The sequence below is a fragment of the Corylus avellana genome, chromosome 3 (assembly GCF_965113065.1).
Source record: "Corylus avellana chromosome 3, dhCorAvel1.hap1.2, whole genome shotgun sequence".
NCBI lineage: Eukaryota > Viridiplantae > Streptophyta > Magnoliopsida > Fagales > Betulaceae > Corylus > Corylus avellana.
The window spans coordinates 28871524-28888388 of record NC_142492.1 but is presented as its reverse complement, the minus strand read 5'-3'; the positions used below and the strand labels follow the sequence as shown (position 1 = coordinate 28888388).

At 37.1% G+C, this 16865-nt stretch overlaps 1 protein-coding gene across 1 annotated transcript; it reads right to left on the bottom strand.

The window, feature by feature from the left end:
- Positions 1–14627: 14627 nt before the first annotated feature.
- Positions 14628–15990, bottom strand: LOC132175630 (leukocyte receptor cluster-like protein). The gene is made up of 2 exons (XM_059587630.2): positions 15835–15990; positions 14628–15550 (listed from the first exon to the last, which is right to left on the bottom strand). The coding sequence occupies exon 2, from the start codon at positions 15525–15527 to the stop codon at positions 14835–14837; it is 693 nt and encodes a 230-aa protein (XP_059443613.1). The 5' UTR covers positions 15528–15550; positions 15835–15990; the 3' UTR covers positions 14628–14834.
- Positions 15991–16865: the final 875 nt, after the last annotated feature.

The window sequence follows — 16865 nt, the reverse complement described above, 5'->3', positions numbered from 1 at the left end:
ATACCTGCAGGGCCTCGAGTGACCTGAATGCCAAGAAAGAAGCTTAGTGGTCCTAAGTCCTTTACAGGAAATTCCTGCTGCATGAGTTGTACTATAGATGTAATCATATCAGAGTGTGTCCCTGTAATGATAATGTCATCTACATAGATTAGCATAAATATTTGAACACTGCCAGATATAAAAATGAACAAAGAGTTATCCACAAGAGATGCAGTGAAACCAATATCCAATAGATAAGTAGAAAGTCTTTTGAACCAGGCTCGTGGGGCTTGTTTAAGACCATAAATAGCTTTCTGCAATCTGCACACTGAGTGAGGATGGTTTTTGTCAACAAAACCCTTTGGCTGTTCCATGTAAACTTCCTCTAATAAGGAACCATGAAGAAAAGCATTAGAGATGTCTAACTGCTTAATCATCCAGTTGAAGTATACTGCTAGTGCTAAAATAACCCGAATAGTGGATGGCTTAATAACGGGACTGAATGTGTCAGTATAATCCACCCCTGAGGTTTGTTCAAATCCCTTAGCAACTAGTCTGGCCTTAAATCTGTCTACTGCACCATCTGATTTTCTCTTAATCTTGTACACCCACTTGTTATGAATCACATGTTGGTGTGAAGGCCTAGGACAAAGAGTCCATGTTTTGTTGGAGAGAAGGGCCTCAAATTCCAGAGACATAGCAGCCTGCCACCTTGGGTCAGGAGCAGCCTTACTATAGCATGAAGGTTCAGTTTCAGGTAGAAAAGTATGATAGCCTAGAAGGGGATACCTAGAGTGAAACATTTTGAAATCTGAGAAGTTTTTGGGTTTTTGACTTCCTGTTTTGGACCGAGTGGTCATAGGGTAAGATGGGAGAGGAGAGGGTGTCTCAGTTATAGGTTGAGCAATGGGTTCAGTAGTAGGTTGGGAAAGATGATCTGTAGTTAAGGAGGATGCTGCAGTAGATGCAGTAGGATTTGGTTGAGTAATAGGCTCAGGGATAGGTTGGAGAAGATTGTCTATATTTGAGGAGGGTGTTGCAGTAGATGCAGTAGTGTTTGTACTTAACAGTTGAGTTTTAGATCTTGTAGTCATTGGATGGGATGGCATTGGTGCAGGAGGCAAAGTAGGATTTGGATCTGCAGTATGGGAACAATTTGCAATAGATGACTGCTGAATTGTATGAGGCAGGGTTGGGGGTACTGCAGTATGTGAACAATTGGATGATTCATTAGTGAAAGAAGAAATAGTAGGCAAAGGGAAAGGAGAATCACCTGTGGAGTGTAACCTGGATGGAAAGTGTGATGTAGCAAGATCCTTGGCTGGAAAAGAAGTCTCATCAAACACAACATGTCTTGAAAGATAGGCCTTATTGGTTACCGGATCAAGACATTTGTAACCTGCAAAGTTATAACCTAAAAAGATACAAGGTTTGGACCTATAATCTAGTTTGTGAGCATTGTAAGGCCGCAGGAGAGGATAGCACAAGCATCCAAAAACTCTGAGTTTTTGGTAGTCAGGGGCTTTGGTGTAAAGTTTAGAGTATGGAGACATGTTTTGGAGAACAGGTGTAGGCAATCTGTTTATGATGTATACAGCAATGAGGAAAGAATCTACCCAATACCTATTGGAGAGATGAGAGTGAGCTAACAATGTTAATCCAGTTTCAAGGATATGTCTTAGTTTTCTTTCTGCAAGGCCATTTTGAGGAGAAGTGTATGGACAGCTTTTTCTGTGGACAATGCCATTGGTTTTGAGAAAAGATTGGAATTGAAGAGAGGTATATTCACCTCCTCCATCAGATTGGAGTTCTTTAATTGTTGTGGAGAATTGGTTTTCCACAAGCATTTTGAATTTGAGAAATGTTTCATAGGTTTCAGACTTGGTGTGTAAGGGATAAATCCATGTAAACCTGGAGTAATCATCTATAAAGATAATGTAGTATTTATAACCAGTGTTTGACATTACTGGAGAAGTCCATATATCAGTGTGAATGAGTTGTAGAGGAGATAAAGATATACGGTTAGAAGCAGAGAAAGGTTGTTTCTTACTTTTGCCCAATTGACATGACTCACAAAGGATACTTTTATTGATATTTGAAACTGAAACAGAATTTGAAAATAAAACAGGGAGATTATTATCTCTAACAATTCGAGTGACTACATCATTAGCAGGATGGCCTAACCTAAAGTGCCATACTAAAGAAGAGGTTCTTATTCCTAACAAAGCTATGAAAGACTTGCTGCCCTTGTGAGACTTCTTGCCTAACCGTAGAGGATACATGCCATTCTCACTCTTGCCTTCCAGGAGGATTGTTTTGGTTTGAAAATCAATGATATAGAAATTAGAGGAGGTTAGAACAAAGAAACAATCATTATCATGACAAAATCTTTGAATGGAAACAAGGTTTGCAGCAGATTGTGGACAATGCAAGACATTATTAAGTTTAAAAGTAGAAGTAGAAGATTGAAGAGTTGTAGAACCAGAATTTGCTATAGCAAGAGCTGTTCCATTCCCCACAGCAACAGTTTCATTGTCTTGGAATGGTTGCTGGATGTTAAGGTTCTCTAAGTCTTGAGTGATGTGCACATTGGCTGCACTGTCTGCATACCACTGAGGATCTTCATAGGTAGTGTTGGATTGGGCCACCATTGCAGCGAGCTGATGAGGTGGACGTCTCCCTTGGAAGGAATAGTCCATCCTATGGTAGCAATCCAAGGCTTGGTGGTTTACCTTCCCACATATTTGGCATGGAACTCGAGGAGCAGAATTGAGAGATGTCTGGCCTGAGTTTGGTAGTGGTAGTAGCCCAGTAGAGGTATTGTACCTTGGAGCAGGAGAAGTATTGTACCTTGATGCTGCATTGTAATTGTTGTTGTTGAAGAACCTGGCAGCAGGAGGAGAAGGTCTAGGGCTGAAATTTCTAGTAGCAGAAGAAGGTGATCTGGGACTGAAGTTTCTTGCTGGAAACTTGGCAGGGTATTGTCCATGACCTCTGAAGGATTTTTGTCCTCGTTGTTGAGTAAACAAGGCAAAGTTTGAGGTGTCTGCTGATGATGCTAGCTGCTGATTCAATAGTGTTTCATGATTGACAAGCTCCTCTTGAAAATCATCCAGTGAGAGTTGTTTCTCTCTAGTTAGAAGAGAGACAGTAGTGACAAAAGTGTTGAAGGAAGGATTGAGGCCATTGAGAAGAAAAGAAATCAGGTCCTCATCAGGAACAGGTTTCCCTACTGCAGCTAATTGATCAGACCATACCTTGGCTGATTGAACATATTCTGAACAGGTCAAGGAGCCTTGATGGAGACTCATCAATTGTCTTTTGAGATTGGCAATTCGAGACCTAGAATCATTAGCAAACTTGGTTGCTAAAGTGGACCAGACTTGTTTGGAAGTATTAAGTCCATAAACTGTGGACAGAACTTTCTCAGAGAGTGTCAGATTGATCCAACTGAGGATACATTGATCCTTTTTGTTCCAGATGGTAAATTCTGGATTAAGAGTTTCCACACCTTTGTCATCTATGATCAGTTTGGGAGGGCATGGTTCAGATCCATCAACTATGCCTAACAGATCATGGGTGCGCAGGATGGGTAGAAATTGTGTGGTCCAACCTAGATAGTTTGGACCTTCAAGCTTTCCATTGAATTGGGAAAGTGTAGGTGGAGAGAAGGTTGATGTAGAAGAAGATGCCATTAAAAGACAGGTTGGTGTATAGTAAAGGGAAGAAGAAGAAAAGAAAGAAACTTGGGGCGTGTGCCTACAATGGCTCTGATACCATGAAAGATTTCTTAAAGAAATAGAATTTGGCGGAATGATCTCATCAGCCTTCTCATTTAGCTTAAATAATGAAAGAGTTACAATTACAATCAAACTTTAATCTTATCAAGATAAGAGTGATAAGATAACTATCTAAGAAACCTATTTACAATAGAAGACTTAATATACTAAAAAAATCTAATTAGAAATAACTACAAGAGAAGAGATATAATACAAACAGATGATGTTCTGTTTGTATTTACAGATAGAAGAGAGGTTGAGAAGGAATAGAAGTCTTATGATGCAGGATCGCTACTGAGACTGCGATCGATCGCACTAGTACCTGCGCTCGATCGCACTCGAGTGTTCTCGAATGATAAATCTCTCGGATACTGCGATCGATCTTGCGCTCGATACTCTGAAGGCTGCGATCGATCGCAATGTGTTGCTGGAACTTCATCTGAATCATCACTTAGCTTAACATAAACTTCTCTCTTTAAGTTTTGGTTTTTACTGATGAAGGATAAGATATTTGTAAAGAGTGCGTCTTCTGTGTGGACGTTGCACAACTTTTGTGCAACCCACACAATGAATGACAACTCAGCATGTAGCAAATTTGAAAATAGATATGCATATATCTGATTATACTCTCATCAATTCATCATATATCAAAACCAACAAAGAACAATCCTTCACGCCCAACCCAGTTTACTGTCTTTTACGCCCAATTGCCACCACGCCCAGCACACCGTCGGCACCACGCCCAGCCCACCGGCACCCCTCCCAACCCATGCCCAGCCCGCCCAACCAGACTAGCAACCGGCACCACGCCCAATTCACCGGTAAGTTCCCAGTGAAGAGAGAGGGAGAGAGATCCGGCGGTCTTCTGGGGTGGCGCGCGGCCACCCCTGGCCAGATCTGGATGGCGCCGTCTAGGGTGAACCGCGTGGCCACCCTAGGCCATTGGGTGGCCGGCGATGCTATGACTGTTTTGGAGGTCCGCAATGCCGCGGGTCTGGAGGTCCGGCGGTGCTGTAGCCGTTTGGAGATCAGTGATGCCGCGCGTCTGGAGGTCCGGCGATGTAGCCGGTCGACGATCGGCGATGTGGCGTGGCTGGGGCTCCGGTTGTCTAGGGATCGGTGGCTTTGTGGGCGTGGAGATTGGCAACGTTGCAGTCCAGTTTGGAGGTTTAATAGGGTTGCTTGGGGTCCTTGGCAGCGGTGGATCGTGAAGCAGCACCAGCAGCGGTTGTTGGGCTGCTGGGTCTCTTTCGTGGGTCTCGCCATGACCTGCCTCAAAACCCGCCTGAAACCATAGTGCCCCACCTCAAAACGGGATTCTAATGCCTCAAAACCGGATTCTAATACCTCAAAATCGGATTCTAATGGCTCAAAACTCGTTTTTTTATTCAAAACTAAAAACTAGAGGTGGAAAGTGAACTCTTTAAGGATTTTATCACCCTAAAGGCTGAAAAAAGGAACTCCGGTATCGGAGAAACGGCCAGACCCATGGGTCTAGCCGTGACCCGCCACCCCCATGGGCTGATGCTCCTCCAAGGCTACCACTTATAATTTTTATTTTTTTTAACTGTGAGAATAGGAATTATTATGGTATTTTGTTCTCATTTTAAGTTTATGTAATAGGCTGATGTGTCAGCTGCTAAATGGTGTACACAAAATAGGGGTTTTGTGCATTGACCACATTGAAGATATTCTCATTTGTAAAAGATTGTGACCCATGAAGGTGACTCACTCAAATTTACACTTATCCATTTTAACCTATGTAAGTTACTTTGGTCTTGTAGCTAAAAATTCTTCTATCATTAAAGCTTCTTGACTTGATATTTACTAAAGCTTTTCTTACAAGATTTGTAAAAGAATTCACAGAAGTCAAATAACTTTAGACCTTTATTATATTTAACTACATTTAACTCTACCGTTAATATTACCACACTAATATTAATATTATTATTTTAATCTAAATTAATTCCCTGAATATCCAATCTTTCTAATTAATCTCTTTTATCACTTAAATCTCCTAATAATATTATCAGAATATAATCTCTCATAACATTAGGGCTTATAACTTAATAATCTTCAATCAATATTTATTCTTTTAAATATTTATATAACCTCATAAAATCCTCAAGAATTAATATCATGCATATTACTGTAGTCACCTTCTTGTGCATGACTTGACTTAAATTTTTCCTTACAATTTTCAAATTTTTTTGTAACGCAACTATGCAATGTTAGCTTAGGCTCATGATTCTCTGGCTTTGGGATTGGCTTTTGATGCTCTAGCTTTGGGTCTGGCTTTGGTTCTTGCTCCTGAGGCCCTGGGTTTTGAGTTTCATCAAGTTTAGGGGAATGAGAAATTATGATGGGATATGAATGAGCGAAAGATGTAGAGTTAAGGTTTTTGGCTTGTACTTTGACCATAATAAGGATACACAACTCTATGATAATCACCATAAGTATTCTGATAAATTTTGTAATCATCTCTTTTCTCCGATATTAGAAGGCAAGGCTTACAAGCCTTTTAACCCTTTTATAGGAAATTGAATGATAAGGCACTCTTGGAATAAAAATACTTTAGTTTAAAAATTGATTTGTTCTTGCATCAATTTTATTCAAACATTTTTTTTTTTTACTAGTTTAGTAGTTGTGACTTTTGAAAGTATCATTTTTTTCGAATTGAATGACTTTTAGTTCAAGTAATACCTTTTGGTAGGAACCAAAAGGATTCATGCTCTTTTTTTTTTTTTCTTCTTTTATATATATATATTTAACAAAAGTAAAAGAACAAGTGAAAAATGGATGATTCAATCGCCACAATATGTCAAATCAATGAACCCATTTAAAAGGGTTTCAAACAAAAATATTAATTCAAAAAATTTTAATAAATTCCTAGTATATTAGAATAATTATTATTCATTTATAAAAATATAATATGGAAGTTATTACTAAGACAACCATGTTTTCTAGAAAAGATAATTTATAGAAAATCAGTTTTTTGCAATTATGAAGAGACAATTGGGGAAGGGAAAAATATACCTTAACCACCAGAACTATCACTCATTTTGTAATTATGTTTTCAAACTTTAAAAAGTGACATTGAGGCCCCACATATTACCGTTGTGTCAAATTAGACACTTATATTTTTCTTTCCAAAATACCTTTAAAGTTATTAATAAATAAAATAAAAAAAAATAAAAAAATAACTATTTGAAAATAAATAAATAAATAAATAAGGGGGCTAATATGAAAAGGGCCACCCAATTTTTTTTGTTAATTTTTAATAATTTTAATTTTTTTTCAAGTGGTTATTTTTAATAAATTTAAGGGTATTTTGGGAAAACAAAATGCAAGCGTCTAATTTAATGTTATGGTCAAAATACTGAGACATGTGCAAAATCTAAATTTGAATCCAATCTAATTTTAAGTCCAATTAGAGAAATTCTGATTTAATCATTTTTTTTTTCCTATTATAATCATTTCTTTGATTTGATTAAACTTAATCACATTATATAGGTCCTCTATTATGATTGGTTAAGCTTAACCACATGTTCTAGGCCTTCTCAAAGTGTGCTTTAAGCCCAAAATCAATGAAATTTTTTGCATCTTTATTTAAAACCTGAAAATAATAAAATAACACAAAATCAATCAAATAAAAATGCTAAAGAATTAACATATGTAAGTTAAGGGACTTGAATGCGCAACATTCGGCGCTTATCAAATAATAAGTCAAAAGTCAAAGAGATTAATTGTTTAATCAAAAATATTAATTGGAGTTCAGTCACAATCATTTAGTTGAATTAATTGTAGTTAAAATATTGTTGCGTAATAAATGTCGGTGACATGATTACGAACATATTTAAGCCAATAATATTTTTCCCTTTAGGTTCCTTACCAAGCTGATGTAATTTAACAATAAGGCCTTCTTAATTTATTGGGCTAAGTATTTTATTTATTTAAAACATGGGCTAAAGAGATTTGATGCAATTGGCCTTAGGATAAAACTTAGAGGCCCAATGAGCATAAGTGGAAAAACATAAGGCTATGAATTATTCATTGGGTCTATGTATTAGAGACAAGAAAAAAAGTCTGGGATAAAACCCAAGCCCAAATCCCAAGGCAAGAAACCGTTTGGCCCATGGAGAGTTCTACATGGACCACACGACCAAGCATGGAGGCTTGGGTTTAAACCCTAGCCGTCCATGCTACTCCTAGCTTGACTAGGAGTCTTCTTTTGCAAGTTGTCCCACATTGCTTAAATCTAATTCTCTACCTCCCTGTTATGCCTATAAATAGAGACGATCCTAGGCTCTCAAATCATTCAATCAAGTTATCTTCTGTAGCAAATAAGGTTAAGGATACTGCCACTTAATTCTCTACCTCTTTTCCTTAAGTCACTGATTTTACAATATTCTCATAATGTGAAAATCACATATATATTTTGGTATACCAACCAAAATGCTCTAGCCATAGGCTTGAGAACAATATCCATAAAATCTATCTCAAAGGGAAATTTATTATCTTTTTGTCTATCTGACAAAAGATTTGAATTTCTTCTTGAAGTTTGTGTTCCCACAATGTTTCAATGTGATTTACCCAACGTACTGAGTTCTGTTGACCGACGATAGGTCGCACTCTTAAATACATCTAAGTAATCAACATTTTCACAATTGGGTTAATGAACTTCTCAAAATTTATAATCAAAGTCCAAAGAAGCCTTTTAAGGATTTTATTATACTTTCTCAATATATAGTATTTTTCATGAAAAGACAACTCCTTGGTCCGTTCAGTGTTTTAGGGACTCAGCATACTACACATCAATCCCCGAAGACACTACTTCGCTCGATCAAGGTAGATCACCAAGATTCGATGTATAACAATCTTATTAAAATGGAATGCCCAGTTCTATTTACCGACTGCGAAATTTAAATCTTTAAAGATACAAGGATTTATAGACTAAGACCTTGTGTGATAACGATGTTACTCACACCCTTATCCATATTCAATGTAATCCTAGGACCTTTCACTTGCATGATGAACAATAGGTAATAGGCATGTAAAATATAATATATGTCATAGCTCAAAATGATTTAATGAATAAACATCATATTCATTACAAACATGGAATGCCTTCATGGAGTATAAAATCACTAGGATTATGGGCATAATCCCAACAAACTCTCACTTGCCCTTAATTCATGTGAGGCATATATTTGACTCACATTCCTTCCATGTGAGATTCGAAAATCTTCCGTGGCAAGGTCTTAGTGAACGGGCCTATTAAATTCTTAGCCAATGGAATCTTAGCTACAGTTGTATCTCCTCGAGATACTCTCTCTCTTATGAGATGATACTTGTGCTCGATGTGTTTCCCTCTCCTATGATTCCTTGGTTCTTTAGATTGTGCAGCTACTCCAATGTTGTCGCAAAACAATGTAATGGGAGATTGCTATATCTTCATGGCACCAATATCCGCTAAGAACTTCTTGAGCCAGACTACCTGTTTTGGAGCCTCATGAGCTGCAACGTATTCAGCTTCCATAGTGGAGTTAGCAATGCAAGATTGTTTATGCTAAACTTTGCTAGTACCTTGTCAATGTATGCAGATTGGGATAAGCCTATCATCATATTTTGGCGATCTCGCAAAAGCTTGATCCCTAGGATATAGCTTGTCTCAAGTCCTTCATATCAAACTGATTTGCCAACCAGATTCTTACTGCTAATAACATTCCTGCGTCATTACCAATGAGTAGAATGACATTCACATATAGCACCAAGAATGTCAATACATTGTCACCACACTTTTAGGTCTCCTAATTCGACTAGGAGATGGAAGTACGGCATTTCTGGGACTTCAAAGGCTCCTAGGGTTTATTTTAAACCCTATAAATATGTCATAAGCCTCTCAAGAGAAGAGGGTGCTTAGCATAGAGAAATTACATACGAAACATATTCTTGCAGGGTTGAAGAGTTGAAGAGAAAATGAACATGTCAGAAGGCCATTCCAACACCACCATGAGGAGCTAAATTCGTAATAGAGTGTTGATGTAGCCATTTCCAAGTAACAATGATTTGATTGTATTTGAATTTATGGTTTTTTCTATATGCACGATGGTTGTTTAACTAAGAGAATTGCTTTTAATGTTTATATTCAATCTTGATGGAATTTTTATCTTGTCTTATAAAGCTTTTTATCTTGATTGAACTCAATCAATCTTATTTTCTACGATTATAAGAATGATGGTTATGCAACGGTTTTAACTGACACATGATCAAGAGGGCTTGATAGGCCATGCCTAGGGAAGACGAATTGTTCTACACCTTAGTTTAGTGTAATTTAGGTAGATGATTCGTACTAACCGAAGATGAGTTATGCTTATCCCTTGATTACGTGTAACTAATTAAGAGATTTGATAGTCTATACCTAGGAATGACAGACAATACCGCATCTAGATGTTAGGCAGACAGAATGTGCCAACTGAAGATAGATTATACTTATTTCTTAATAATGTTATTTTCTTGATTACTCGAATGACACGAGTCTTATCATGCATAGAATGAATTTTTCTTGTTAATTTATGATTGACCATTGTTATGCTGTTAGTGCTGAAGTCAAACTCCAATTCTTTTTCCCGTTGCAATTTATCTTACTTTTTCTTTTATGCATTTAATTTAACAACAAAAGCATCTCAATCTCTTTTGAATTAGGTTAGAGTCAATATTGATAAACTTAATAACAATGCTAGTACAATCCTTGAGGTTTGACACCCTCAATAGAGGCACATCCTACAAGGATTCATTCTATTGTGAGTGATAATTTTATTATTAATAATTTTTGCACAACGAAAAAGACCACATCAACATGTTGCAAATTTCTTTTTTGTCCACGAATCCTAAGGGAAGGAGAACTCATAAAATGCAAGATGACCATAAGCTTAGTGTACTAATTACATGAAAAACGACTTTAAGGTTACTTTATTAAGGATGAAACTATAGGAATGCCACTATCTTTCTCTCTATAGAATTTCTCTTTCAAGGTTTAGGGTTGCTGGAAACGAGGGACATAAGGTGAAGAATGTGGGGTGTGTGCGGGATAATGGCCATGAGTTTACTATAAAAGTTAACCCTATGGTTCAAAGATGTTTATGTTTATATGGGCCTTGGATTCAATGGTTATTTGTGACTGGCACACTCATGTTTGATTGGTAAGTCACTACAATGCATACATCATTAGTAGAGTGGGCCACTAGTCAGACTCGGTCGGGCTACTAGTATTATGGACGATAGCATGTAATATCCGGGACACTGGTATTGTATTACAAGTCCCTTGAGACAGCGTCAACCCTACCGAGAAAGGATAATATCTTGGGTAGACTATATAGAGTTGAATTATGACATGATTTTCATATTACAACATGTATTATATTTATATTGCATCCATGATCATATTGATAAATTGGAACCTCATAATGCTGCATGTGATTTACAAACAACTGAGCTCACCATATAACGATGTGTATATTTTGTGCATTGTTGGAAATAGTGTCCAAAACTCCAATTAGTTGGATGGCATTTTGATAAATATTGTTTATTTTCTAAATATTATTATCATAGACAATGGGCATATATATTTATATTCTTACTTGACATATATGTGTGATTATGTATTATCTGATTATATGCATGTGAGATCCCTAGGATGCATTGTATATGAGATTGGTGTGAGTAAGAAAATTATCACACAAAAGATCATAGTCAAAGGCCCTTGCAATTTATAAAATCATTGTTCGTAATTATAAATGGAATTGAGAACTCCATCTAGACTATAACATATTGAAATTCAAAGACCAATCTTGGTTAGGAGAAGCATGTTGGTTTCGGGTTGATATTTTAGGGTATTGACAAGGTTATGATGTATACCAAACAAACCATGTGAGTCATTCATTTATAAATGTTGTCATAAAGAATGATGGACGTGTAAAAGGCTATTGTGTTTGTTATAAATAAAAAAAAAAAAAAAGTGTTTTGTTTTAAATTGTTTATTAATTTTATATATATATATTTTAAAAAGCCAGATTTTCGACAATAAAGATGAAGTGGCCTACAAAACAAACAAAAACAAAAACAAAAAAGAAGAAGAAGAAGAAGAGGTGGCCAACTTGTCTTTTAACTTAACACGTGGTCTAATTGTTGTCAGGAACAATAAATGTGAGAGCATTCCTAGTAGGGAGTATGTTCCTTTAAGTTTAGAGAATATGACCAAAAAATCACAAAAAACATCTCACAGCAGACTCTCTAAAACATTAGGATTGCTACAATGGAACCCAATGTTTTGGGTTCCACTATTGCAATCCTTATGATTATTAAAATATAAAAAATAAAAAAAATGATTCTTTCTCTTTTCTCCTCTCTCCTTTCATGTCTCACAATTCCCTCTCATCTCTCCTCTCATATATATATATATATATATATATATATATATATATATATATATATATATATAATATAATTAAAAAAAACAAATATTTTAATGATATAAAGAATGATTAAGGAAAACTATTGAGGTGTATTTTGACATGGGAAATCAAAAAGTAATTTGAATCCTTAAATGTAGGGAAAATGATGAGGAAGCTGTTGGGAAGAAGGAAGCTTGATTTGGGTCATTTGGCTGCCAGGGGCCAGGTGAGTTGGTTGGTTAGTTGGAAGGGCTCCCAAATTTGCAGGACGTATGAAAAAAGTGAAGCGAATATGCTTGAGAAATTTAAGAAACACCCAGGAAAGTGTTTTTCTTTTCTTTTGTGACCAATGGAGCTTCTCCTCAAAGAGAGAAAAGCTTGTGAATAATAATTTACATAACTCCTAAAGCATATGTACAAAACGAGAGGTACTCTTAAAGCATATGAAGCAATACTCTTAAAGCAACGACCCAAAAGCTTAAGCAATTATCGCATCTGAATCGAAAGAAAGAAGGGCATTTGCTAATAAAATTGATGGACAGTTGTAACAATCCTATTTTATAACTTTACTAAAATTCGTACGAAGGATGATCTTAGTCTGACAATAAAAACACAAGATCTAAGTTTCCCAAAACGTAAGTATATAAATCTAATTGATTTTATGCATGACAAAACTAGCGAATCAATTCGCAAGGAAATTCTAAAGCATTTCTCGTGCCCAAAGTCTACGTTAAATCAAATAAATATGCATAATTAATCACTCGTACGAAGTAAATCAATTAGAAACATAAACTATGGGCATTACAAAGTCAAGTTCCTCTTCGACAACACTAACCACAGCAGAAATTTCCGATTACAGCCACTCTTGAAGAATATAAATGCAAATCATTATTTGGTGCCAAGAGTGAGAAAACCTTCGACATGCAACAGTCACTGGTCTCTAATAGCAAAAGAATTTAACAACTATGATCATAAATCATCATAAAGATTTCAGAATCCCCCACATCCCTCTCCTTCCTTCAACGTACTATTAGATGAGGCAAGTACAATTGCCATAGATTTATATAATAGATGAGGCAACGTACTAAGCAGAAAAAATTTCTATTTAAATAAATAGATGTACAATAAAATATAATTCACAAGAATAACAAGCCTAGTATCTTTAAAAATGCATTAACTTGGTTACTTCCTAGTCATGACACAAAAAGATTGACTGCCCCTTCTTTATCTTCTTTTATTTTTCCATTTTTTTTCCCTCAAGTTGATAGAGAGAGAGAGAGAGAGAGCATTGTTGATTATTGTGGTTATCTGATATTGTAATACTAGAGGTCTCAAAATTTCCAATGGGACTCTTCTCTTTCTTAACGGACTCCGTCAATGAAGAAATTTGAATTTTTCTTCAGCAAACCAAAAATTTTAGACCAACTTACTTCATAAAAATGGAAGGGAGAAACAAAAAAAAAAAAAAAAAAAGAAGAAAGAAAAAAGAAAAACTTAGCTGTAATCGTGCCCAATAACAACTACACCACAGTAAAAGTGAATTCAGGATGCCACTCAGCTGCAATAATATTACAACAAGGTGCATACTTTTAACAATTCCTGGAGAAGCAGTAACATCATCTCAAGTACCCCCTGTAACAAAGGTAGATATCGTTGTGCACCCAAGACCTTTGGTCTACATCAAGAACAATTCCATGTATATTGACTATGACATAAATTGGTATCAGTATTGCAAACAAAAGTTAACTTTGAAGTCTGTGAGATATACAAACCATGTACACAGAACAGTGTTTCCTTTTTTCCAAGTTAACACCGAAAAAGTTAGCTTCGAGTATCATTATTGCAAACAAAAGTTAACTACGACTTAGAATTCAATTTAAGTATGCTGATACTACTAAAATGAACCCACAAATGGGAGTGGCAGAAGAGAAAGATAAAGAGACCTTATAGTTCCTTTTATGTCCCCCATTTGTTTCCCTTGTATCCTTATATTTCTTCTGTCTCCACAGATTCATTGACTAAACATGAGTTGATAATCATCATTGACTAAAAATGAGTTGATAGTAACATCATTAGTATGCTTTGGTACTAGATAATACTGGACAAAAATTTCTTCTAGAATCCTCCAACCCAGTCTATAAAACTGTCATGTGTCCTTCAACATATGAGAAGCTCATTATGTTTTAATTAGCATGTGAGAATCACATAGTTTTTTAATAGAACTATTGACAAAGTATGTACTATTCACATGCTCAAAGGATATATGACAATTTTATAGACTTGGTTGGAGAAACCCTCCAACCTAATTTGGAGGAAATTTCTGGACTTGCACTAGAACATGTTAAGGCGGCATAACCCTGCAACACAGATGGAGTACTAACACAAGCTTCATAATTCTTAATGCAACACACCAATGTGTCCCAAGGGAAAATCAAATACTAATTTATTGGATTAAATTCTTTCTTCCTCATGAATCTATCAATCCAATATTCATAAAGCATAGGAAAGCTGCTGTTACAGATACAGCAAACACATGACAGCCAATCCAACTTCTAAAAAATCTGGCAATATTTACATCAAGTTTTAATAAACATCACAAGTATATAACAAGAATGCTGCAAGCTCACCTCCTGGAAAACCCTCTGTCCCTGAAACCAGCTCCATCTCTTCGACTTTTATCCACCACTAAGGCCCGTTCCCTCTCCTTCTCCCGCTTCTCTCTTTTCAACCGCTCCTCCCTCAACTCCTCTAATGTCTTCTTCCCACTCTTCATTCCCTTCTCCTTCACTCCTCTCGCCGACCCATCATCCCTACCGCTCTCACAATTCCCATCATTGCTCCGCCTTTCAAGATACCACGGCAGCTTAACTCCTTTCCCCGCAACCCCATAACCTAACCTATACTTCTCATCCTCCGGCCCCACAACCTTCTGCTCCGCCACCTCTCTCTTCATCTTCTTCTTCTTCTTAAACCCATCACTTTCACCACCTTCCTCCTTCTCTAACATAATCGGGTCGAAAATCTTAATTCCCTCAAACAGGTTAAGATGACCAGACTTGGGCTCCACGTTATTGGGCTCCACGTCATTGGGCTCCGCGACATTGGGTTCCGCAGCCTCGATCACCGGAGCCAAGCCACGGGCAGTTCGCAGCTGCTCGAGACGGAACTCTGCGTCGCGCTTCCTCGCCTGTTCGCGCTTCAGCTGCTCTTCTTTCGCCGCTGCCTCCTCATCTAGCCGGACTTTCTCTCGGTTTTCGTAATTGTACACATTCCACCTCTTCTGCGGGAGAATGTTCAGACCTCCATGACCTCCCATAACTGCTTAATTTACGAATTTACCTGCAGATAATTCGTAACTACTTAACAATTTTGGATTTGAATATGAATTTAGATTCAGGAAAATTGTGCATGTAAAACCCACAATCCCTTGAAAATATGCAATAATTTTACAGTCAGCGGCAAGGGAATTCCAAGACAAACACAATTCCGCACAGCCAACCAAACACGGGCTACATATATTAGGGTTCAAATTTGGGGATTGTTCTTCAAATAACAAATCGATTAATAAAATGGGAAAAAGAAACAGATATTTGGAAAATCAAGAAGAAGGGAGAGGGCCTTACTTGCCGTTTCTACGTGAATAATGCTGGGTAATAAAACTCGGCGAATTCGGGCTACTTAAATGGGCGAGTCCTTATGCGGTATGGACTCGGACTTCGGTACGTCGGTTTGCCATTTCACTATCCGTGGTGTTACTCTCGTCATTTCACAATGAGAAATGCTAGGATCCGGCTGGTTTTTCCCAATTTTTTCTTCCCCAATGAGCTGGAACTGTTTACGAGAATAAAAATTAGAGATATACTATGATGCAATAAAAAGATTATTTTTGGTCCATAAAAGTTTTAAGTGGCAAGAGGCCACAGGGCCCAACAGTGAGTAGGGCCACAGCAACTATAAATGGGACCTATGGCCTCTTGCCACCTATGACTTTTATGGAGCAAGAATGGTCTTTTTATTGCACTATAGCATTTCTCTAAAAATTAAAGCCTTTTTGGCATCTTTATTTATTTTACTTTTTTTTTGTAGTTTTCTTGCTGTCAAAATATGCCAAAATTTTTATTTGAATTATTTCTCTCTCTCTCTCTCTCTCTCTCTCTTTGCGCGCTTCTCTCCCGTTTTCCCTCGCCCTCTCTCTCCGTCTCAAACGTCTCTCAGACGCTCTCTCCCTCTCCCTCTCAGTGCTCTCTCTCTCAGTCGGTGACGGTGATGACGAAACTCACTGGCGTCGATTGACTGTGTTCGGAAACGACGATGGTTTGGGTCCGGTGTAGGTTTTGTTCAGAAGAAGCTAGCGGTTTGGGTTCGGTAACAACGGAGGTTTGAGTCCAACGGGGGTTTTGCCTAAAAGACGGTGGCGGTTTGGCTCCGGCTCTCTCTCAAACCACTCTATTAGATCTCGAGGTTTGGCTCCAAAAACAGCAGTTTGATCTGGGTCCCGTACACAAGTGAAGCCGAATCAAAACCCTAGCTTTGTCTTCATCTAGAGTCGATCTGAAGTAATAATGTGGTAGAGATGTTTCTTTATCTTTTTTTTTAAAAAAAAGGAGATTTTTTGTTTTATTGGAGTTGCATTTTCCCAAAAAGGCCTTGATTT